The sequence below is a fragment of the Rattus rattus genome, chromosome 5 (assembly GCF_011064425.1).
Source record: "Rattus rattus isolate New Zealand chromosome 5, Rrattus_CSIRO_v1, whole genome shotgun sequence".
In the NCBI taxonomy this organism is placed as follows: Eukaryota; Metazoa; Chordata; class Mammalia; order Rodentia; family Muridae; genus Rattus; species Rattus rattus.
Genome location: NC_046158.1, coordinates 55,260,218 through 55,284,488, shown reverse-complemented (window position 1 = coordinate 55,284,488; position 24,271 = coordinate 55,260,218). Strand labels below are relative to the sequence as shown.

Here is a 24,271-nt window from a genome sequence, read left to right as displayed (position 1 = left end):
AAAATGGCCATTTTACCAAAAGCAATCTACAGATTCAATGCAATCCCCATCAAAATACCAATCCAATTCTTCAAAGAGTTAGACAGAACAATTTGCAAATTCATCTGGAATAACAAAAAACCCAGGATAGCTAAAACTATCCTCAACAATAAAAGAACTTCAGGGGGAATCACTATCCCTGAACTCAAGTGAACGTGATTGTTGGAGGGAGAGAGGGCGGTAATGGGGGGAAGATGGGGAGGGGAACACCAATAGAGAAGGGGAAGGGGATGGGTTAGGGTGATATTGGCCTGGAAACCAGGAAAGGGAATAACAATCGAAATGTAAATAAGAAATACCCAAGTTAATAAAGATGAAAAAAAAAAAAGAATATGTTTTCATTTTAACTCCAGTTGTGGGAGATGGGGCTGCTTCACGTTGTCCACATTAGCTGACTATGATTTGCCTCTTGCTCTAGCAGGGGTGTGATTTTGCCAATGGCAGATATTTTGTGTGATTGTATGACATTTTGGAATTTCAAGTTTAGACAGTATATAAATGCTAGGGCCAAGGGAGGCAGTGTAGGTTGTTGGTTGTTGGTTCCTTGTTGTTGGTTGCTATAGGTCATGGTTTGTTAAGTAGTCATGCACAAAGAGCAAACAACAACAAGAAGAAATTAGATATCCTGATGGCAAAGATCAAACTTACCCCAAGGCACTTGACACCCCTAATCAGCAGGAAGTAGTCTAATGATAATGTCACCCTCTTTCTGACCCCTAAGTTTATTCAGGGATCTCTTTCCCTTCCTCACTATCCTTCCTCTCCTCTTTTCTAGTATTAGGGAGTTGAAAAGGTTGGGGAAAAGGTAGAGAAGAAAAAAGGAATACACAATGTAGCAAAGACAAGTTACAATTGCTACAGCGTCCTACCAGAACACCTCGAAAGCAGCTTGCCAAAGAGAAAGGGAGTTAAATCCAGTCCTTCAGCATAAAAACCAGTATGAGACCTATCACAGCAAAACCAAAATGGGGCTACCTCGCAGCCCCTTTCCCCAAAGGAAGTCCAGCACAGTGACCTTTAGTGTGAGACAGGCCTCATGACCTGTCTATCCCCAATTTGATACGTATAGGTTCAGCTATGGGAACTACACTAGACAACTAATAAGACTGTTTCCAATATGGGGCAGTAGAAAGACCAGCAAAACTCTCATCTACTGGGGAATAGAATGTGAGTAGTAACAGAAGACTGTCTTAAAACTCAGTCTAGGTGACCATAGTTAGACCTTCCATCATAAAGGAACCAAAGATCTGGTATCATACCAGAATTTTCAGAGACTCTAGAACTAACCTGGCACCAGACGTAGACTTGTATCTATCGAGACAGAAGGAAGTTTTAGCCTACATCACTGCTGCCTTTAGAGTGGGCCTGGGGCACTCAGGTAACCTGTCTTGGTGCCAGCTTCAGTGGCAAAATGTAATCTCCATCACTCATTCCCCAAGTTTATGCAGTAGAGCTGTCCCCAGGTTAGTTCTTACATTTGGGGTTCCTTACACCTGCTCCCCAACCAGGCAGAAACCTGTGACCTGGTAAGGCAGACTCATGTTTTGACATGCATCACAACCAGATATGGCAGGCATGTGGGTGCCTTGGAGACTGGGAGGGGTGAAGTTTGTTCTGATGAGGAGATCCATGTGTGACCCCTGTTAAGGTCACTCATAGTGGCTCCAGGACTTCTTAAAGCGGGATAGAAAAACAAAAGGCAACAAGATGCTACTCATTAGACATAGAAGAGGAGCGATCACAGAGCTTGGGCTCCCGAATTTAGTGCTGGGATGGTGAAACATCAACTGGTAGAAGTTAAAGTTTCCTCTTCCGCTGCCTGACGATAGACAGAGTCCCTTCCGCTGCCCCTGGACAGCCCCAATCCTGCCGATAGACAGAGACCCCAGACAGCCCCAATCTTGGGAAACGACAGGTGGCCTCATCTACTAGACATCTATTCCAGCCAGCCTCATCTATGACTGATGGTAGAAGTCTTTGGCCACATGTCCAGCTCAGCAATAGGAAGCAGACAGCAGTGCAGGCCTTGGACCTGCCCCAGCACTGTGCTGGTCTCGGTGAAGTGTGGACTCAGACATGTGATGCATTTTGGTTGCATTGGTGGGCAGAGACCTGAATAGAAGCCTGGGTTAGTCCACACACATACAGTGATGATAGCCTCTAGTAGTTATTTTCTTATGGATGTAACCACATCCCCGACCTCCCCCCACTAAAAGGAAAAACTGTAAGGGGAAAAGGTATTTATTTTGGCTTACATTTCATCGTGATAAAGCAGGCAATGGGAGGCGTTTGGTCTGTGGTACTGTGGTGGTTTGAATATGCTTAGTCCAGGGAGTGGCACTACTAGGAGGTGTGGCCTTGTTGAAGTAGGTGTGTCATTGTAGGCATGGACTTTAAGACCCTTATCCTAGCTGCCTGGAAGTCAGTATTCTGTTAATAACCCTTAGATGAAGATGTAGAACTCTCAGCTCCTCCTGTACCATGTCTGCCTGGATGCTGCCATGCTCCTGCCTTGATGATACTGAACTAAACCTCTGAACCTGTAAGCCAGACCCAATTAAATGTTGTCCTTATGTATACCTCAGTCATGGTGTCTGTTCACAGCAGTAAAACCTTAACTAAGATAGGTACCCACAAGTAATCAAGGAAAGAGGAATATTAGTGCTCATCTTGGATTTTTGTTTTGTTTTGTTTTCCTTTTTCTCTTTTTAAAACTCAGTCTGGGTCCCCAGACATGAGAGAATGCCATTCACATTCAGGGTATGTCTTCCCACCTCATTCTGGAAACTCCTTCCAAGTGGTTAACCTCCTAGGTGACTCTAATTCCAGTCAAGTTGACATTAAAAATTAAACATTACACATTCAGAACTGACAGAATCGTTTGCCTTAAAAAGCTCCACTAGTATGTACAATGTACTGGGCCTATCCTGACCTAGGGAGAGCCTTGTGGGAACCCCAGTCCTGTCTAAAGCACCATCTACAGATCTAGGACAAGCAGGGTTTTAGATGGTCCTCTTGCAGTGACAACGTACAAACAGTAGGCTTGGGACAAATCCGGTCTGATGCTGAAAGAGTGGAAGTCACCAAAAGCTCACAGACACATAAAATAAGCAACCTATTTAGATTTCTGGAACGATAGGCACCAAAACCAAAAAGCCATATCACAAGAACTGGAATAAATACCTAATTTTTCAAATCCCACATGATGTCTTATGCCAACGAGTATCAAGAGCTTTCAGAAAGTTTAACCTTACCTTATGGTCACAATATGTACTATAAACAAACAAACAAAGAAACTGAATATCAACCTGTAGGAAACTTGATTCTCAAGAAGACACAGAGAAATGATTCAATACTCCAATGGAGAAATTTAATTGACAAATGGAGGCAATTAAAAAGTCACATGCTAATTGAAATTGAAAATGCAATAAGAGGCATCAATAACAATTGGCATTAGAGGTGGGCCAAGCTATGCAGAGAGAATTTGTTCACCTATTTTATATACTGGGATACACAACACACACACACACACACACACACACACACACACACACAATTTCCTTGGGAAAAGAGAGGCTGTGAGTAGAGAAAGTGCAAGAGGTCTTGATACCAGGCTGTGCTGTCTGACTCGAGACGTCTTGGGAAACAAGGGAGAGGTTAACCACTGCCAATCTAGGAGCCCAATTTCATCATCACCCAATACTTGCTTGTTTATATAGACATGAATATGGCAAGGACTGACTATGGTAATGCTGAAAGGATTTACCATTGACATTGACAGTGGTTTCTAACAGAATCGAGTAGTGCCTTTGACAAGATGCCCGGTGCTTCTTGTGGTGGATCTCTCTCATCTGTCTCACCTCTATTACAATTAGCATATATTTGCTCAAATAGTTCAACAACCTCAAGTAAACCATTAACAATGGACGGATACCTTGAACATGAAATTAATAGGTGACACATTTAGTAATTATCTTGACTGTGCCATGTCTACCAACTAATGCAATACTGATGACTGCGTGGAAGTGATTGCCATTTTCCCTTTAAAATATTAGGAAGTGAGTACAGAATGTGAAGTAACTTGGATGGGTGGAGAGTTTGTGAATAAATAATAGGATCCATGATTCACACCGTGGTTAAATCAGTTACTTTTCTAAGAAGGGTTTATTGGGGCTTATGGTTGCAGAGGGTTAAGAGTCCATGACGGAAGATTAAAGCAATGGCCATTGGAGCAGGAAGTTGAGGACTTACATCTCCAAACTGTAATCAGTAAGCATAGAGAGTGAACTGGGAATGGCAAATAGCTTTTGAAATCTCAGTGCCCTCCCTCAGTGACTTCCTTCAGCAAGGCCACACCCATAAACCTTCCCAAACAGTGCCACCCACTGGGAACCGAGTATTCAAATCCCCAAGACTATGGGGCATCCATTCAAGACACCACATACGGTCCCTGGCCCCGATAGGCTCATGTTCAAATCATAATGCAAATACATTTAGTTCCACTCCATAAGTTCCCATATTCGTCCAGACTGTTATGCTGTTTAAAAGTCCAAAGTCTCTTCTGAGACTCCAGGAAATCTTTTAATTATAACCACCTGTAAAATAAAAATGTGAATTTCATACCTACAACGTGAATTGGCTTAGAATTTAGGAAGAAGGGAGAGATGGGCACATAGTAAGGAAATACTGAACCAAAGCAAGAACAGCACTCAGCAAAGTGAAGGTCAAATCCTGTAGCTCCGGGTCCAGTGCCAAAGGCCTTAAATCATTCAGTTCCTCCAGCTTTTCTACTTGCAATCTACATCTATCTCTTGGAATAGTTCCACTTCCTGTGTGCAGCTCTCCTTGTCAGACATCCCACAACTCTGGCATCTCCAGCATCATTAGCGCTCCAATGCAATCTAGGCTTCACTTCCATAGCCTCACATAATAGTGTCTCAAGTCCTCCACACAGAGACTCTCCACCAAACATTCCCTATCACAGGGGCTCTCTGAAAGTCCCCATGGGGGGAGCAATCCATGATTCTTTATTCCCTTGTCCTTCATAATCTTAAAGCCAGCACCTGGGAGACGACACTGCCAAGTTCACGTGCCAGTCAGGGATGTTTTCTGCACCCCTGGATGACATCCCAGCATCTTTTGCTTGTTGGTGTTAGACAGGAGCAGGAAACACCTTATGCTCTTTCATAAGTTGGAAGCTTAGCTGTGGAGGGGCTAAGCTGAGGATACTCTTCCCTGTATTCCATTGTAAATCAGGTCTCTCTTTAATTTCCTTATCTTTTTCACACAGCCTTGGATGCAACATTAAATTCCATTTTTCTTTTCAAGCTATACACTTTATATTTCTTTCTTTTTGTTTGTCTTTTGTTTTTCCAGACGAGGTCTCTCTGTGTAGCCCTGGCTGTCCTGGAACTTGCTCTGTAGACTACGTTGGCTTCAAACTCACAGAGATCTTCCTGCCTCTGCCTCCCAGGTGCTGGGATTAAAGGCATGGTATCTTCTTAATCAGGCCTAATTTGTCATTTCCAGCTGATCTGTATCAATTACCCTAGCAAAGCAAAGGGTTCACTGTAGTGGAGCTGGTCTCTTGTTAATCACAGCTGTTTCTTCAGCTCCGATGATCAGAATCTCAGGTAACACATGGATTTAAGATGACGAATCTCAGTTGCCAGCTTGACTTGAGAGTACCCAGCCAGAGCAAGGCTGACTCCATGACAGACTGCACACTGGCAGTTTGGGAGACTAGGCCTAAGTTTCTTTTTCCCAGAACTGGAAAATACCAAACCAAGTCAATTCCAGATAAAAACACCCTCGAGGGCAGCCAGTCAGAAAGCTACCCCACAACCTAGCCTGAGCCAACCCCATAGGCAGCCAATTAGGAGCTGTAGAAGCTGCCCCACCACCTAGCCTGAGCCAAGTATAGCCAATCAGCATAAATTCCCCAAATCCCCCAGAGCCTTAACCAATCAAAAGGCACCCATACCCCTGAAGATAGAGCCAACCAATCAAGGGAAAGAAGGTAAGAGTCACCTACTCCTACCCCACGGACTTTATATTGACCCTGCAAAGTCCATACATCTGACTTCCGTCCTGAGGTATGGTGGACCCCTGCATGCAGGTTCTAGCAGAATAAACGCTCTTTCCTGTTGCATACTATTTGAGTCTGCAGTATCAGTCTTCACAAATCAAAGACCCTTCCATTCTACATTTAGAATCAACTAAAACCAAAGCTCCTGGACACTCCTGTGGGATTGTCTTAATCAGATCATTTGAAGAAGGAAGACTCACCCTTCATCTCCTCCACACCTCCTGGTGGCAGCTGGCATAAAAAGACAAGGAAGAGAGAAACTGCTTTTGGTCTGTACTTCTCCATCAGTAGCATGTTGTTCTGTCCTGTTGCTGACAGTACTAAATCCAAACTTCCGGAGGATTCCAACACAGACTGAAAAAAAGCAGCTCTCCAGGCATCTTCCAGGACTCCCAACACCAGACAGGACTCCAGAGACGAAGCCTCATGGACTGAGCAACAGCAGAATTCTTGCCTCTTCCACTGTGAGGCAGCTGTCCTTGGACTGTTTTGGTGGTTTAAATAGGTATGCCCCATAGTCTTATGCGTTTTAGTGCTTGGTCCATAGGAAGTGACACTATTAGGAGGTATGCAGAAGCATGTCATTGTGGATGGGCTTTGAGGTCTTCCATGCTAGAGTGTGCCCAGTGTGACACACAACCTCCTTGATGTGTGCAGATCAAAATGTAGAACTCTCAACTCCTTCTCTACCACCTTGTCTGCCCAAATGTCACCATTTTTCCTGTCATGATGATAAGGACTAAACTGTAAGCCAGTCCCAATATATCTCTTCCTTTATAAGAGTTGCCATTATCATGGTGTCTCTTCATGGCAATAAAAACCTAACTAAGACAATTAATCCAGGCCACATCCTGTAAGCCAGCCTGGTACATCCCTCATTTTACATTTATTCTATCAAAACTGTTCTCTTAGAAAACCTAATACAGGGTGAGGAGCCGCTCGAGAATTTTATCATTCCCTTTGCTTTGTTCTTGTTGTCGCTGCTGCTGCTATTGTTGTTTTGCTTTGCTTTGCTTTCTTTCTGCTTTCTGAGACATGGTCTCAATCTATAGCTTTGGCTGGCCTGAAACTCACTACGTAGACCAGGCTAGCCTCAAACTAGAGAGCTCTGTGCCTCTGCTTATGTTGAGTCAGCTCAGTCAGTCAGTGGGTTCTCCAGGGCAGGAGCGAGGATTAAAGAGAAAAAGGACAGACAACACTGTAGCATGACCCCTCAGTTCTGAGGCTGAAATGAACTAATTTTTTCCCCAGTCTGATTTTATACCATTTTAATTACATGCAGATTATAAGGTCAGTTCTAGGTTGAGGAACAAGCAGGATAATAAACACAAATAGTCAAGGAACAAACAAGGCAATAAACAAAGTCCCATGATCACTGTTTTTAGGGGCTTATCAGGATGACCAAGAGATCTGAGCCTACTTCCCTGACCTAGCCCAAAGTCATATTCTTGCGTGAAGCCTACTTCTTTGTTCTAGCCCAAAATCAGATTCCTGCCTGGAACCTACTTTCTAGTCCTGGCCCAAGGTCAAATTCCTGCCAAGCAGCCCCCAGAAGCTCTCCACACTATGTAGGCTTGGCTGGTTGGCCTGGAACTAACTATAGAGATCAGGCTGACCTTGAACTCTTAGAGACCAGGTCTGCCTCTCAAATTATGGGATTAAAGTGTGCCTCGCCCTTAATTTTTATTTTTACTCACATCCTGTGGCAGTTTGAATAAAAATGGCTCACATAAGCCCTTCGGAATTGGCACTAATAGGAGGTGTGGCTTTGTTGATGTGGTGCAGTGGGAGGAAGCATGTCACTGAGGTGAGCTTCTCAGATGCTCCCGCCTGGCCAGTGTTCAACTGTCTCCTCCTGCTGTCTGTGGATCTAGATGTAGAACTCTCAACCACCTCTCTAGCCCCACAATTACCTCGATGCCGTAATACTTCCCACCATGATTTCCACCATCACAATGATGGAATAAACCTCCTAGTTGTAAGCCAGCTCCAATTAAATTGTTTGTTCTATTGTAACAATTGCTATGGTCATGGTGTCACTTCTTAGTATTAGAAACCCTAAGGAAGTCATACTATCTCTAGGAAAAGGCTCAATCACCCTAAAATTATAACAGAGACGCAGAACTTAGTGTCCCATGCATTTGAGGCCAGTCCCTATGAAGCAGAGCCCTGCAGATCTCTGTGAGTTCATGACCAGCCTGGTCTACATAGTATGTTCCAGGACAGCCAAGGCTACCTAGTGAGATCCTGTCTCTGTTTAAAAAATAACAAAATTCTTGGAGAAGCCAAGTCTGGCTTATAAAACACTTGGGGCTATAAAGATGACATTGTTTTAGGAAGAGATCTCCACTCGCATTAGCAAGCACTTTATGCTTAGCTTTTGTTAGTACTAAGACTAAGGAAACAGTATAATTGAGGCCAGTGCTCTCACCTTTTTACAGATTCACATTCCAACCCTGAGAAAAGTCACCCCCTTATCATAAATACAGCATGCTTTTCTTTTATCTTTTTCTTTTTCCCTCCCTCCTTTCTTTCTCCCTTCCCTTTTCTTTCTTCCTTCCTTCCTCCCTTTCCCTCTCCATTTCTCTCTCCTCTTTCTTCCCTTTCGTTCTTTCTAGACAGGGGTTCATTACAACATGTCATTTATAATCAGATAGTCTTCCATTTACTTGAATTTAAAATCTTGGAACTTAATAGATGCTAAATATTTTGTCACCTCCCCCCCCCCCCGCCCAAACAGACTTTTGGTAAAGATTTTGTCAAAAGTCTGAAAGGGATCTCAACTCTTTTTAATATCTTCAGGCAAGATATTATATAGTAAGCCTCTGTGGTAGTTTCCTAGTATGTATCTTAGAGTTAAACTTTGACACTGTGGGGCGGGGGGGAAGCTAAGGTGACTACTAAGAGCTACTTTCTATGGCTTTAGAAGGTGAGTAGTGTTAGAATAAGATGCATGCCTGGAAAACCTAGCTCACAAAAGTTGAACGCCTACCCGCACGAACTACAATTCCCGTCCTGCACCGCGGCTCTCTTCGGCAATCTACTACCTATTTCCGTCCGCGCCGCCGGAGCATGCTGGACTTTGTAGTTCACTTGCGCTTACATGTTCTTTTTTCGTGTACTTCGTAAGGAGGGACAGTGCTACTAGCTGGATTGCTTTGAGTCTGGTGTTACTATACGGTACTATCATTAGTATTATAACATACCTGTCAATTCACTATCAGTTTTTCACTAATTTCTCCCGCTGCCTTCACCCGGGAAAGGGAACTGACACACTTCCGGTGTGATGGCGGCGCGGTGGAGCTTTAGGTAATTACGGAACTCTGAAGACTCGGGATATACTGGGAGCCAGAGTAGGGGCGGCGGGTTGCTAGGTCGCGTGGAGAGGGCAGGGGCTTGCGAGTGGGCGCTTGCCTGGTGGACCTTGCTTTCCTCACGTGGCTGCGCCGTCTCCACCAGCGGCCCGCGAGGTGCGGCGTGAGCGGTCTGGGCCTAGCACCGGTGGCGGGGCGTTCGCGTCTGGGCCTTGGTCTGGGTTAACGTGGGTGAACTCCTCTCCTGGGAGCGCCCTGGGTCACGTCCCCAGTCGGCTTCCCAGGACCCAGGGCTGGCATTAATAAACTGTGGTAATGCTTTTGCCTCATTCCAGCTTAATATCCCAGTAGCCAACTCTATTCTATTTTCATTTATGGTTTGTTTTCATTGACTTTATTGATTCCCTAGTGCTCCATGTTTCGCATCTTCTGTGTTTACGTCTCATAGTTAATCCTAACTCTAAAAGCCTCTACTATTTGTAACTTCCAAGCATGGGTTTGCAGTCCCTGCCCCTAGCAAGCTGCAGGCCCCGCAGTACACCCTCACAAACAGGAATGTACCAGCTGTTTCCACCTGCTCTAAATGCAAGACTTTTTTGATACATTGTAGCCACTAAGTACTTTCGACCCAAAAGGAGAATAATTGGGGGAAAGGTATTGTAGAAACATTAACTGAGTCGCGGTAAGCGGTTGGAGAGTTGGCCCAGTGGTTAAAAGCACATGCTGCTCTCTCAGAGGGATCTCGGTTCAGATCCAAACACCCACAAGATGGATCACAACAAATTGTAATCTCAGTTTCCGGGGACAGGATAACCACTTGCACCAGCACTTGAATTCTGTGTATTTGTATAGGAAGGCAGAAAGATCCATATACGTAAAAATGAGCAACCTTTTCTGTTAATTGTGCCTTGTATTTAAACTGCTTTTTTTTGGTCTGTTTGTTTTTGTTTTTCTAGACAGTTTCTCTGTGTAGTCTTGGCTGTCTTGGAACTCACTCCTTAGAGCAGGCTGTCCTCAAAGGTCTGCCTGTCTCTGCCTCCCAAGAGCTGGGATTAAAGGGATGTGCCATCACTGCCCAGCTTAGACTGCATATTTTGCCACCTAGTTGATTCCAAACTTGGGCATGACTGGCCCAGTCAGACTCAGTCTGGGAATAGACCAGTTCCAGAAAGAAGTGATTATTGGTAATACAGCAGATTGGAACTAATACCTTGGAGGGCTGTTCTGTCAAATTTCCCTTATTTTCTCTGTAAGTCTGGAATTACTACAGGGACTCTAGCCAGCTTGACTGTGGTGGACAAGTCCCTTCTTCCCAATTCCCTGTGTCTTGCTAAAAAACGTTAGATTACATTCCTAAAGCTAGCCCCCAACATTTGTTCCCTTGTCTAACCTGTAAAGCTATCAAAGTGTTGAAGTCCAACAATCCAAAGCCTCTTTTGGGTCACTTAATTAACATGCCCAATTTAAATTAAATACCTCATCCTAACACCCCCACCCCACCCTACCCCATAAATTATCATTTTCCTACATGCATGTCTGTTTCCCCTCTATCCAGAGACAGTTCTTTGTCTCCTCTTCTCTGCCCTTTGCCCTTCCGGAGCAAAGAAGTCTTTGTGCAGAGAGCGTGGTCTTGGGGTGTCTGGAGCGATCTTCGAGGTTCCCTACAGTTCTAACATGGAAGGCTGATAGGGCACAAAGGCCTCCAGTATGGATTTCAGTAAGCTCTCAGGCTCCGTAACACTTTTCGTACACCTCCCTGGTGAATGTGGGAGAAGGCAGTTGAATGCTTACTCAGCACAAACTTTGAAAACATTTTTTAAAAAGGCAGCACATGGGCAGGGGAGGGGATTCCAGCAACCCTTTTCCTATTGCGCCATGTTAGTGAATCCCAGTGAATAGAAAGAAAAGAAAGTGTGGGGCATCCTGTTTTAGGAAAAGCTTCAGTAATTATAGAATTAATAATTTAGTAAGCAGGACCCAGAATTAACTGTTTTTTATCTATCTTTGAGCCTAACTCAGTAGTGGCTTAAGCCAGACAAAGTTCAGCACTTCCTCCCTGAAAATGTATCCTGTGTATGCTTTGAGTCACTTTACGAGGGTAGGTTCCTTCTAGACCAGAGCTTCTGTGGTAGGTGGTAGTGCTTGGTGTCTAGAGGCTACAAATTTCTCTTACGGAGACATTTCCTTTAAGCCAGAATATGCTCAGGTGAAAAGACAGACAAAACCTCTAATGATAAGAAAAGTCATTTCAAGCCAATCTGTGCAAGTTGGCAGACTCAGTTGACAAAGCTGGTGACCAGATTTATTGATGGGTTTACTACTAGTAATGTGGTCTTGAAGAACAAGAACAAGTGATTTGAATCAGAAAGGGTGTGTGTGTGTGTGTGTGTGTGTGTGTGTGTGTGTGTGTGTGTGTGTGTGTGTGTGAGTGACTGAGAATTTTCAGAGATCTGCTGTATCCATGAAAGGCCTTTCATGATTTAGCTTCATGGGTCTCTTAGGGTCCATGACATTTATGCTCATTTTGCTTGCTTCATTTACTTGAATGACTTGAAGTCATTGTTTGTTTGTTTGTTAGTTTTAAATGTCTTTGAGCCTGTGTATAGGTATGTGGGTCCCTGTCCAAAATGACCCTTTTCTTCCTTCTGTATGGATAGCATTCCTACTTGTCCTTCAGGACTCGTCATTGGTACCTCCTATTTTTTGTACACCCAGCAGTAGTGTGTCTGTAGCATAGCTGCAACATTTAGACATTTCTTCACCTTCGGTTAAGAACATTCACTTTTTGATGTCTTTTGAGTTAAGTAATGTAAATATTACCTCCCTATCCACAGTTACTGTTTTTATCAGGACAATATGCTATAGCCTCATCATTTTGAGGTCCTGTATTGTGTATTGTTTTAGTTGCTACAGTCTCAAAGAGACTCTTCTGCACAGATACAAATTTGAACAAATGAAGAAAAGACTTGGTACATGATTAGAAGCACTGAAGTGTTTTATTGAAAGGCATGAATCATGGTGAGGATGATGGTCTTTTTAAATGAATGTTTTCTTTGGTCTTTGTTGTCATGAAAATGAGTAGAAACCTGAATTTAAATCAGTGCGTCAAGAGAAACTGTAATGACGCTGTTTGTTCAATGAATGAAGTGCCGGGCTACTGATTAAAATTAAGCCGCATTCCCAGGCACTGACACCATGAGCCAAGGATATGTGGGAAAGTAAGCTAAGAGATGCTTAGGAGAATGACTCTAAGTTCCAAGATTCAGGGGGTGGTAACAAGGGGAGGCCCTTTGGCTTCCTTATGTTCAGTAGCAGGAGGACTGCTATGGAGAAATTGTTTTCTGTTATTGTAAATATAAATATATTGTAAAGTGAAGCACTGTAGAAACAGACCTAGAGACAAAGGTTTCTTGGAAAGTAGTGGATAATCCTAAACATGGTCTAATGGAATGTGTGCCCCAATTTCCCCAGGGGCAGGTTTGAAAGTGGAATGCCAAGTTTAGTATGGGAAGGGAACTTATACTGCAGAAATTGTTACAGATAGTGCTAAAACTCTGAGAAAACTTGTCAGACCCACCCTGCCTCTGGAATGAAGCTGAAGAGGTTTTATTAGGGATCTTCTCTAAAGGAAAACTCCCACCAGCCTCTTGTCTACAGAGAATGGGTAAAACAGCAAATTTGTTTCTTCTACTCAGAGAAGAGTAAAATCAGGACTTTACGACTGACTAGGAGTGAAGGAAAGATGAATTGCCACTCGGGAACATTTACAGGAGACAAGCTAGAGGAAAAGCTGGCTCGAGATGCAGAGAAGGAATTGAGGCCGATTTGCACTGCCTTCTTTTGGAAGGCCATCAGGGCCCACATGGAGGCCTCCTCTCTGGAGCTTCACAGGGAAGGATGGGCTTAGATGGGAGTGACAGCTGACACTGTAGGCATGGAGGTGCTCTTCAGAGAATGTAGCAAGGTAAAAGTCAACCAGTTGCTTGTTCTGACACCGATTTGTCAAAAGCTCCGGTGTTACAGTAATGAACAGAATGAAGAGTCCGTGAGCAGAAGTTAAAGTCACTTAAGAGGCAAGAGCAGGAGGCAGAGAGCTGAGGGTGCTGTAGAAGCTGAGGGGTGCTGTAGAAGCTGAGGGTGCTGTAGAAGCTGAGGGTGCTGTATAAGCTGAGGGTGCTGTATAAGCTGAGGGTGCTGTAGAAGCTGAGGGTGCTGTAGAAGCTGAGGGGTGCTGTAGAAGCTGAGGGTGCTGTAGAAGCTGAGGGTGCTGTAGAAGCTGAGGGGTGGTGAGGGGTGCTGTAGAAGCTGAGGGTGCTGTATAAGCTGAGGGTGCTGTATAAGCTGAAGGTGCTGTAGAAGCTGAGGGTGCTGTAGAAGCTGAGGGTGCTGTAGAAGCTGAGGGGTGGTGAGGGGTGCTGTAGAAGCTGAGGGTGCTGTAGAAGCTGAGGGTGCTGTAGAAGCTGAGGGGTGGTGAGGGGTGCTGTAGAAGCTGAGGGTGCTGTAGAAGCTGAGGGTGCTGTAGAAGCTGAGGGGTGCTGTAGAAGCTGAGGGTGCTGTAGAAGCTGAGGGTGCTGTAGAAGCTGAGGGTGCTGTAGAAGCTGAGGACTGAGAACTTGGAAGGACGGAGGGATGGCTCAGCAGGACCAGGTATGTAGCAGTGTCTGGTCAGAGCAGGGAGTTCTTTCTGGATTTCACAACAGGTCGTTTTATAACCCTGATCAATTCTGAGAAAGTAGGGGTGGAAAGCCAAGACCAGTGGGAGAGAGGAGTGTAGAAAAGCTAAGAGTAAGGGACATCAAGTTTAGACCGATCAAGACTATCTTCGCAGTGTAGGGAGGGGCAAGCACGACCAGAGAACAGGATCAAGGGAATGTGTCCACAAGTCTCATAATTCATTTTTAAATAGACTGTAAATAAGTCCAACATGTAGATTTTCTTTAATTATTTAAAACTAAACTGGGAACTAGTACCGTAAATCTAGAACTGGATGGCTAGTATTTTGAAACAAAAATGATCAGATTTCAGTTCTTACAGATACTGTGTTTTGGTAAAAAGGAAACATTCAGAGACCAACAATTGGTTTTTTTTAAAGTGAAATTATTGTATTATGTACTTTTTAATGGTGGACTAGCTTCGTGGCCTAAGAAATGAAGGCAGATAATAACTTCCTCCTAGTTGATACTATATGGCACTCATTAAAATTACCTTTTTAGGGTTTTTTCTCTAATCATCTACATGTTACTGTCTTAAGATATCTCTGAATTCTGAACTTGAAGCTTTTCTTTGTACAAAGAATCAGAGACAGGAAGACTGATCGGATGTTTGTAACAAGTGTTTCTCTTAGAAACAGGCATTATCCTGAACTAGCTACACAGCATGCCCCTTGTATGGGAACATGGGGACTGAATTCAAATGGGGACACAGAGCCTCTGATTTGTTAGTGACTTGGCCTGCATGTCCTACTATATATGCTCTCATCAGACTTGTTTTGACACTTACGATTTTTTTAAAGATTTATTTATTTATTGTATATAAGTACACTGTGACTGTCTTCAGACACACCAGAAGAGGGCATCGGATCCCATTGCAGATGGTTGTGAGCCACCATGTGGTTGCTGGGAATTGAACTCAGGACCTCTGGAAGAGCAGTCAGTGCTCTTAACCACTGAGCCATCTCTCCAGCCCCATGAATTTTTATATTTTAAGAAAAGCATGGAATATTTATTAAGCATTTTCTCTTTGAGGTCCAGGTCAACATTTTCTAATCAAACACATTAATATTTCAAGAAGCACACGGACTCAAGATGGTACATGCCAGGTTTTGGTGTTAAATGATTTACTATATATGTAACAAAAAACTTTTGTGTTTTCAGAGAGTTTGAGATTAAGATTACAGACAGTTGTCAACCTGTACCTATGCCTGGTGACTCTTCCAAAAAGCACCATACATGTATGATGACCTCCTAAACTTGAGAATCTAAGGTGAAATCATTTCCTTTCTTAGCAGGTCATAGGATAAGTCTCTCACAAATGTTTGTGCCTGCACATGTGTGTGTGCATGTGTGTGTTACTGTGGCCAGTCTTCCTCTCATTTCCTACTTGGGAAGGGAAAAGGCATGTCTCTGAGTCCCTGCCATACTATCTTCCATTTTGACATTTAGAACTAACTTAAGATTCTTAAATTTTGAATATGTTTAATATTACCATTTCCCCATCAGACAACTTGGATTCTTTTAAAGCCTGTTAAGCCTGCTGCTAGTCTTAGAACACAGAGGCACAGACTATTAGCAAGTTTTGTGTCGAGTATTTCAGTGAGTACTCTCACATGGATTAAACACACTCGGACTGAATGGGGCTAGAAGTGTTGTGTCAAGAGGGCAATGCAGTCAGGCCATTGGAGTGTTTCTTCATGTTCTGAAGGTTTCATGTAATCAACGGATACATAGGTTTTGGCTCACGGTTTAAAGTATTTCATACAAATGCTACCACGTATTTGGTTTCTGGTGCTTGCTGGAACAGGAAAATAACTATGGTTGTAAAGTACTAGTCTTTGGAGTACTGCTTCTTTATTATAAAATGCCCTCTTCACCCACAGAAGCAGGTGTGCTTTTGCTGGGTTGCTCATTTGTGACAGGACGAGAAGTTTAATAATTCATCACAAAGGCCATATAGTGGTTCTGGGAAGAGCAGCAGCAGCTTTAAATTTTAAATAAACTGCTCTCATGCAGGAATTCCCCTTAGTCTAAGTGTAAAGCTTCCACATGCTAAGCTCTCAGAACCTTCCTCGAGGCATGTTCTGAATACATCTGGACGATGGGAGAGCTTATGCTTCTCTGGACTGCAGCAGCCCTCTACAGTGCTACCAGCTTTGATCTCTACAATTTGTTGAGACATGGAAATGTAAAAGACTGTATGAGAGTGTCTGAAAGTTACAAACAGGACAACACTAAACAGAAAGAAAACTCATTAAGTGTAAATAAGCATTTTGAAGGGAAATACATAGAGAATTACAAATAGTGTGGATAGGCTAGGAGAGAAGCTGCACTTAAGAAGTCAGTAGAACCACAGGAGAGTGCTGTGGCACAGGGAGGAAAGTGATTCACTGACTATACCATGTCTGCATAGCGCATTCTCGGCATGCTGATGAAGTCAGAAATCCTATGGCAGATTAGGAAGAGTATCCTTAGCAACATCGTAGTGTTTTCACCTGGCACTGCCAGGGAGTAGGCCAGTTTAGGGATAAGAATATTTTCTAAATTTTCCAGCTTGTATTTCCCGGTGGCATTTGTTTACTAATGCTGGCATTTTCATTGAGGGGCACTATTAAATGATTTGGGCATCAGGTAAATCTAGCTTTAAAGTTTAAGTATGCTTTTTAAAAACTAACTGTAATTAAAGATTTTTTTCAACACTGTAGTTTAACATAGTTCTGTTAAATTTCAACATGTTAAGACCATGTTGCTAAAGATGCCACGTACCTTGATTGCAAGATACAGATAATATGAGTTGGAAGTGAACTAACTGAAAACTTCTGACTAGCTTTCTGAGAGCTAGAACGTGTTGTCCAGGTTGCTGGGGGAGGAAAGGTAGCAAGTGCCCAGATGTGAACCTTACAGACTTCAGTAGTAACCCTCTAAGCAGGACTGGGACACGTGCAGTAGCGACTCCACAGGAGGACACTCATGAATGAAACTGTAAACCCAGTCAGATACTCAGCTGGAGAAGTCATAGGCCTTAGCGGGGAGCATACCATTTAATTAAGCTGAAGGTGTCAGACTGCCCTCTAAGTATGTTTATACCATAGACAAATCCTGCTGCCTCAGGGAAACTGTTGCTGTGACGAAACATGAGTTTATTTGGCTAATGGATCCTGAATCACAGTCCGTTAATGGAAGCCAGTGTAGGAGCTCACACAGGACAGGAACGTGGAGGCAGGAGCTGGTGCAGAGGCCATGGAGGAGTGCTGCTTGCTGACTCACTTCACGGGGCATGCTCAGCCTGCTTTTTTATAGAACAGATGACCATCAGCCCAGGGATGGCCCCATCTATAATGAGTTGTCCCTCCCCAGTCAGTCACTAATTAGGAAAACGCCCTACATGCCTACAGCCTGAACTTATGGAGACAGGTTCTCAGTAGAGTTTCCCTTCTCTCAGATGACACTAGCTTGTGTTAAGTTGACATAAAAAGTAGACAGGACACTATTGGTTTTAACAAGAAAGACACGTACAGTGAATAGGAGCAAAGCAGAGCTTCTGAAGGTATTGAGCCCTAAATAAAACCTTTATACAGTCCCCTCTAAGGCTTGGACATCACAGAAGAGGAGGCATAAAGATCGGAAGAGCGGGGAGATAGGTAGAAGGACCATGAAATGCCATTCCCTTCGTGTGACACACCTTAGGCTGGGTCTCCAGTTGTATTCAGTCATTTTGTACTAACTACGTACTTTGTATTCCCTGTATCTTATTATTCTTTCCTTTTCCTATGTTTCCTTTCATCTTCATGATTCGATTTCCTCATACTATAAACTGTATGTAATTATAAAATTTTCAATTGGCAGTTCTATGTGAATGTGACTACCAGTTCTGCACTTCATAGAAATTAAAATATATGCAGCAGAAGGAAATTGGACGACATATTTGCAGCTAGGGAGATATCTTAGTAAAGCACTTGCCTTGCAAGCATAGGGACCTGGGCTTGATTCCTGGTTATGGTGGCTCCTGCTTGTAATCCAAGGGTGGAGGAGGCAGACACGGGCAGATTTCTGGGATTCTTAGGGAGCCAGCCTTACCTGCTTGGCAATTCCCAGACAGTGAGAGACTAAAAGAAAGATGGACAATGGCTGAGGGAAGATGCCGGAGGTTATCTCGTAATGTCCACAGGCACATGTGAATACATGAACACAAGAGACGTTTACTGCAGAGTTAGGTTTATTCAGAGCCTAGTACTTCTTTAAATGTACATATGTATCTGAAACCTTATGCCTTTAGGAAGCAGGCTAAGTTTATCCTAGTTTATCAGATTATCTTTCCATATGGAGTATATTTCAAAAGATTGTTTCTGTATAGGTATTGGCGCTTTCATTTATATAATCGATATGTAAAGATTGGGTACTGTTTTCTTGGTTACTTTTTATATACAATACTTGATGATGTAAGTGTAAGTTTCCCTTGCCAAAGCATTTCAATCTAGTTTTATAACAGCTGTTTATAAATTAACTCTGGTCTCTGTCAGAATAAGCCTCTTGTTTTTATAGTCTTACTAATACATATTAAGTACACTTCCTTTTGTGCAATTATTTAAAGATAACATTTTAAAAATTCGATTATATCTACTTTTACTAATTAAGGGGAGTGAAGTGGCTGGCGCCTCTGTTTAGAAGGAACCTGCCATTATTGCACATACCGTTAGTCATTGCTAACAAGCTTGTGTTCTTGTGTTTCAGGTGACGTGTGGAGACAGAAAACTGACAAGGAACTCAGACCATTGAGTACGTGTCACTTGGAAAAACCTGAAGAATCTGGTTTATCGGGTCAGCCGACAGCAGAAAATGAAAAGTAGTGTGGCACACATGAAAGTAAGTGCTGGAAACTTGAAGATGTAAGCTCATAGTCAAAGTTAATGCCTGTGCTTTAACCAAAAATGCTGTCACAGACTCAAACAGTCCAGTCAGACGTAGAAGGGGCAGGCATACTCTGACACCACAGTACAATTTCAAACAAAGTGGACCAGGTAGGAATAATATTGAGTAAAGAGACAGTTGAGAAATCATGCTGGATATCCCATCTCGTGTGTGTGTGTGTGTGTGTGTGTGTGTGTGTGTGTGTGTGTGTGTGTGTATGTGTGTGTGTGTGTGTGTGTGTGTGTGTGTGTGTGTGTCTGCGCGTGTGTGCGTGTGTGCGCGTGCGCGCGCGCGTGTGTGTGTGTGTGTGCTGTGACAAAACACCATGACTGAAAAGCAACTTGGGGAGGAAAGAGTTGATTCAGCTTACATATCCACAGCACTGTTCATCTTCAAAACAAGTCAGGACAGGAGCTCACACAGGGCAGGAACCTGGAGGCAGGAGCTGATGCAGAGGCCATGGAGGGTGCTGCTTACTGGTTTGCTCAGTCTGCTTTCTTATAGAACCCAGGACCACCAGCCCTGGGATGATGCCATCTGCAGTGGGCTGTGCCCTCTCCCCTCAATCACTAATTAAGAAAATGCCCTATAGCCAGATGGTCTGACAGAGGCATTTTCTCAACTGAGGCTCCTCCTTTCATATAACTCTGGTTTGTGTGTCAAGTTGATAGAAGACTGGCCAGCACATTGTGTATATATAGAGGTGTATTGCTTACATACATATGAAATTATATACATATGTAATCACATACATGAGATTCTGCATGAATCATTTAAAGTGAACATGTGAAGGGAATAACAAATAGTGTTAGCGATACCATCGTTCTCACGGAGTGTGCTTTCCTGAGTGATGTGCAAGGCATGGTTCCTTCCTTCAGTCAGTCTAGACTCTTTCCTGCTCGTCCAGTCACTTCATGTGTGGAAGTGGGCTTGGACTTTACTTTAGATGTTTGTTTATTCAGCAAACAGAGTGAATTATAAGTTGCAGTGACTTCTAAGTACTTTTTAACAAAGTAATGAACAAGATTTCTTTATCGTTGTATTTACTTTCTGGTATGAGGAAACAGAAAGTACCTTGTAGACGTGGTAATAAACGAGCTCTGTAGAGAAGTAGAATGTCGCCTGTAAACTGTGTGCTATATGTGGAGAGAAGCAATAGAGTAGAGTAAGGGGACTACAGCTTGTAATGGGGTAAGTACAGGGCCTACTGTGAAGGGAGGTAGTTGGTGATTTGAGGAGAGACTTCTCAGAAGCAAGAGAGTTGACTGTGTAGCTACCCAGTGGGGACAGGAAGTACGTAGAGTCCAGTGCGACTGCAACAGATGTCGAGGAGAGCTGTAGAATGTGAGGTCAGAGCAATAGCAAGGAATAGTCAATCCATGGGCTTTCAGAAGTCTGCCTGAGTGCCTTGGAAAGTCAGCCAACCATATCTTGTAAGGTTGATAAGCCAGTGTATTGTTTACTGGGCCATGGAGTCAGTGAAAGTTAAGATATATTTGTATTTAATTACAAATATATGCACATATCCCTCCAACTATTCCACCAGTTCTGTACCCCTAAACTTCTTTGAAGAGAGTAGGCTGAGCTTGTTGGCCTGTACATAGCATGTGCTTGTCAGAGCTGTTTCTCGTCTTTTTCCCTTCTCCAGGGTGAGAGCCTCTGGCCTGTGTGCCCAGTAGACAGTCAGCCTCTTGTTGCTTGTTTCTGTTGGCGGGGACTCACTAACCCTGTCAGTAGAGTCTTTCCTACACTGGTCTGAAATCTGCTGCTTTTGAATTTGTATTTATTAGTCTACAGTTAATTTATCGAGGGCTCAGTTAGGTAGTTGACAAAATGGTAAAAACCAGTATCAGCAGGAGAAAAGAGACTTGTGAGAACTGTCTTTGAGCTTATACAAGTATTCATCTTTAGGTTGATACCTCTAAAGGGAGAGAAACGTGTAACTCTTACTATAATCTTCCTGCGGTCTTTTCGGTGGTGTCCCTTATGGTCTTTATGGGTCTTGGTGGCACCACACCAAGCAAGAAATAGGTGGCTTTAGTCCGCATGTCGTTCAGACTCAGTGACCAGTTGTATTCAGTCCTCCTCCATCTTTCATTTGAATTACCCATTCACAATTCACTAGTGTGGCCAGAGCCCTTCTTTCTACACTCCCCAGAGACTTCTCTGGACCTACTAGCAGTGCTCAGAGCCCCTGGATTCAGGCCCTTGCTCCACGCACCTCTCCATTCTGCTCTCGTAAGTCATTACACTGAATGACTAAACAATGTCACCTGATTTTATTTTGCTAATAGATTTGGAGAATTTTTTTAAAGTAATTTTGACTGTATTACTTTCTTAAGTTGTGTTGATTTAATCTAAAATTATGACAAGGGAAATTCATATTCTTAATATTTGGGTTATACCTACAAATATTTTTAATTTAGTGATCTGTCCCCACCCAAACTGCATGTAAACCATCACTATTGAGAGCTATGGGCCACAGTGATTGTTCCTCCTGAAGATCTCTTGTTAACATTACTGCAGTGTGCCAGTCATTTGTTACTCGATTGTATTTACATAATCCTTCTGATTCACGACTTGTGTGTTTTTGGCTTCTTCCTCTTGTTCACAGCAGCTGTTGCGGAGATGTGTTAAAAATCATTAGCACAGAATTGAGGCTGTCTTCCTAATGTAGTCAAAATAATTGCCTCGCTTATAAAAGAAAATATGGATAGGGTAGTTGTAACGTTATCTGTCTCCCCTGTGTCTGACTCTGTCTCACTCTCACATACATGGGCTACTGTGGTTAATACACAAATCTGTATAAAATCGCTACAATAAACGAGTATTCCTAGTGTGTAGATCTTCAGTTCCTCTGTTCTTGTATTTTGTGCCCCTCTGGATGACTACACAGGAAAACTGTAGCTCATGATAATTAGTCAGTAGCCATATTTTATATTTACTGTTGAATCTTTGACTTAGAAATGTCTCGGGGCGTGGAACCCTCAGGCAGGCCACGCAGATGCTCTGCAGTGGGTTGTCACTTCAGTGCTGGGTTAGGGTTTTGGTGTAAACCTTTATAAAAGCCCGTATCACACATACTAAACAATTTTGCTTCTTTGTTTTTATTTGTTTTAAGAATTGTTGGTCGTGTTTGAGGGAGAGGGAGGAAGGGAAATGCCTCCTCTTGTTGACTGTGCCACTGTGCTGCCTATGGTAACTTCTGGCCACTTAAGTCTCCACCCCCCACAGAGCATAGTGCAGAACTACAGATAGCTATCACTACTGCTTCCAGTTCTCATATGGGTCCTAAGGATTGAACTCAGGCTGCAGGCATGTGCAATTATTATTTCTATGCCTCTATTCATCTCCTCAATCCCCTACTGTGTTTTAGTGAAATCTAAGATAGATATATATATATAGCAATCTCTTGAGACAGGGCCTGATGCAATTCAGGTAAGCCTATAGCTGTCTAGGTCACAAAGAAAATATTTAAGTAATTTATAAGGTACTATTAATTTGCTTAGATACATGTCATTGTATATATATTTTAACATAACCGATCTTGAAACATTCCTCCTTTTCTCTTTTTACCCCCTTTGGAAGCAGTCCTCTGGTCACGACAGAAGGGAGAGCCACAATTCATACCATCGGAGGAGCTCCTCCCCAGAAGACAGGTACTTGTCCTGTGAATTTCATATGTCTATCAAATTGTTTGTTTTTTGATTTGGTTTTTTTTTTTTTTTTTTTTGGCTTTTATTGTTGTTGTTTTGTTTTTTGAGGCAGTCCCTCTTTGTAACTCTGGCTGTCCTGAATCTTGCTCTGTAGACTAGTCTAGTCTTGAACACAGATCTGCCTGCCTCTGCCTCCTTAGTGCTGGGATTAATGTCCTGTGTCACCACCCAGATTCATTGATTCTTAATTTTAGGGTGGTCATGGAAGTACTGCTTTGCTGTGATAGCTTGCTTATATATTCACACAGCCTTTATATTTAATTTTTATTTATATTATAGCATAATTATATTGAAATAAGAAATCTAAAAGTAGTACTACAGCCGTATCATTTACCCTGTGAGAGTCACTAAAACAGTCCTAAGGGAGACGCCCTATGCCTTGTGCACTTTAGTCCTAGTCCGCCTGCAGATAGCTCCTAGGACCTTTGCTTTAGGACCTTGGTTTGTGACTGCTGCCACCTTTACCAGTCACCTACTCTATGACAATCCCAGACACACAAGGGCAAGGTAATTATAGATATGTATATGAAACACAAAGTATAGTACCATGTAGGCTATATATTTAACTTCCCTTAGTGTTCTCTGATTTTATTGAGTTTTAAGCGTCAAACAATAGATTAATATGGGATCCATCCTTATTTCCTCAATGTTTTCAGTACTGCAGTTTTCAGAATAATATCTAATGATTATAATGTTTAGAGTATCTGTAAAATAACCTCTTCCTGTCCATTATGTATAATTTCTAGATTTATACCTTTACTAAGGGCAGTGTGGATCAGGATGAGTAAATTTGGTTAATTCCAGGAGTTGTTTTGCAGGACAATGAGCCATTGGTTAAAATAGTTCATTGGGATGTTGTACCGTTGTAAAGCCACTTGGCATTTACAACGGCACTTGTACTTTCCAAGTATAACAGAGTTGTTCTCAAAGTACAACTTGGGTTTTCTTCTGTGTTAGATATACAGAGCAAGACCGGTCCCCCCGGGATAGAGACTATTCTGATTACAGCCGGTCAGACTATGAGCGATCCAGAAGAGGATACTCTTACGATGACAGCATGGAATCAAGGTACGTGAGAAGAGCAGCATTCTTTTCCATAGTACCTGGTGAGCTTTCTCTTGGAGACTGGGTCTAACATGTCCTGCGCTGATCTGCACAGCAATGGCCGAGAATGACCTTGAACTTCTCTTCCTTCTGAGCTCTGGGACTGCAGCGTGCACTGTCATGCCCAGTGCGTGTGGTGGCGAGGATCTAAACCTGGGCTTTGTTCATGTTAGAGTTACTCTGCTGAGCAAGTTACATCCCCAGCCCACATTGTCTTTACCTGAATAATGAAAGCAAAGATTAAAGCAAGCAGCTGCTGCTGATCGCATGCAAACGTTTAGGGGCCAGGGGCTTCATGTGAATTAACTCTTAAGACAATGGGTACGTACAGTAGGTGCTGCCAGTTTAAGACTGAGAAACTCAGGGCGAAACGTGCTTAGCAATTTGTAG

At 43.0% G+C, this 24,271-nt stretch overlaps 1 protein-coding gene across 1 annotated transcript in view; it reads left to right on the top strand.

Annotated features, from left to right (window-relative positions):
• Positions 1 to 9,322: 9,322 nt before the first annotated feature.
• Positions 9,323 to 24,271, top strand: part of Cwc22 (CWC22 spliceosome associated protein homolog) — a 49,707-nt gene continuing 34,758 nt past the window's right edge. The window contains exons 1-4 of the mRNA XM_032903551.1: positions 9,323 to 9,436; positions 18,885 to 19,016; positions 22,650 to 22,720; positions 23,735 to 23,845. Coding sequence (XP_032759442.1) covers positions 18,990 to 19,016; positions 22,650 to 22,720; positions 23,735 to 23,845 — 209 coding nt within the window. The 5' untranslated portion in view covers positions 9,323 to 9,436; positions 18,885 to 18,989. The remainder of the gene's footprint in view (positions 9,437 to 18,884; positions 19,017 to 22,649; positions 22,721 to 23,734; positions 23,846 to 24,271) is intronic.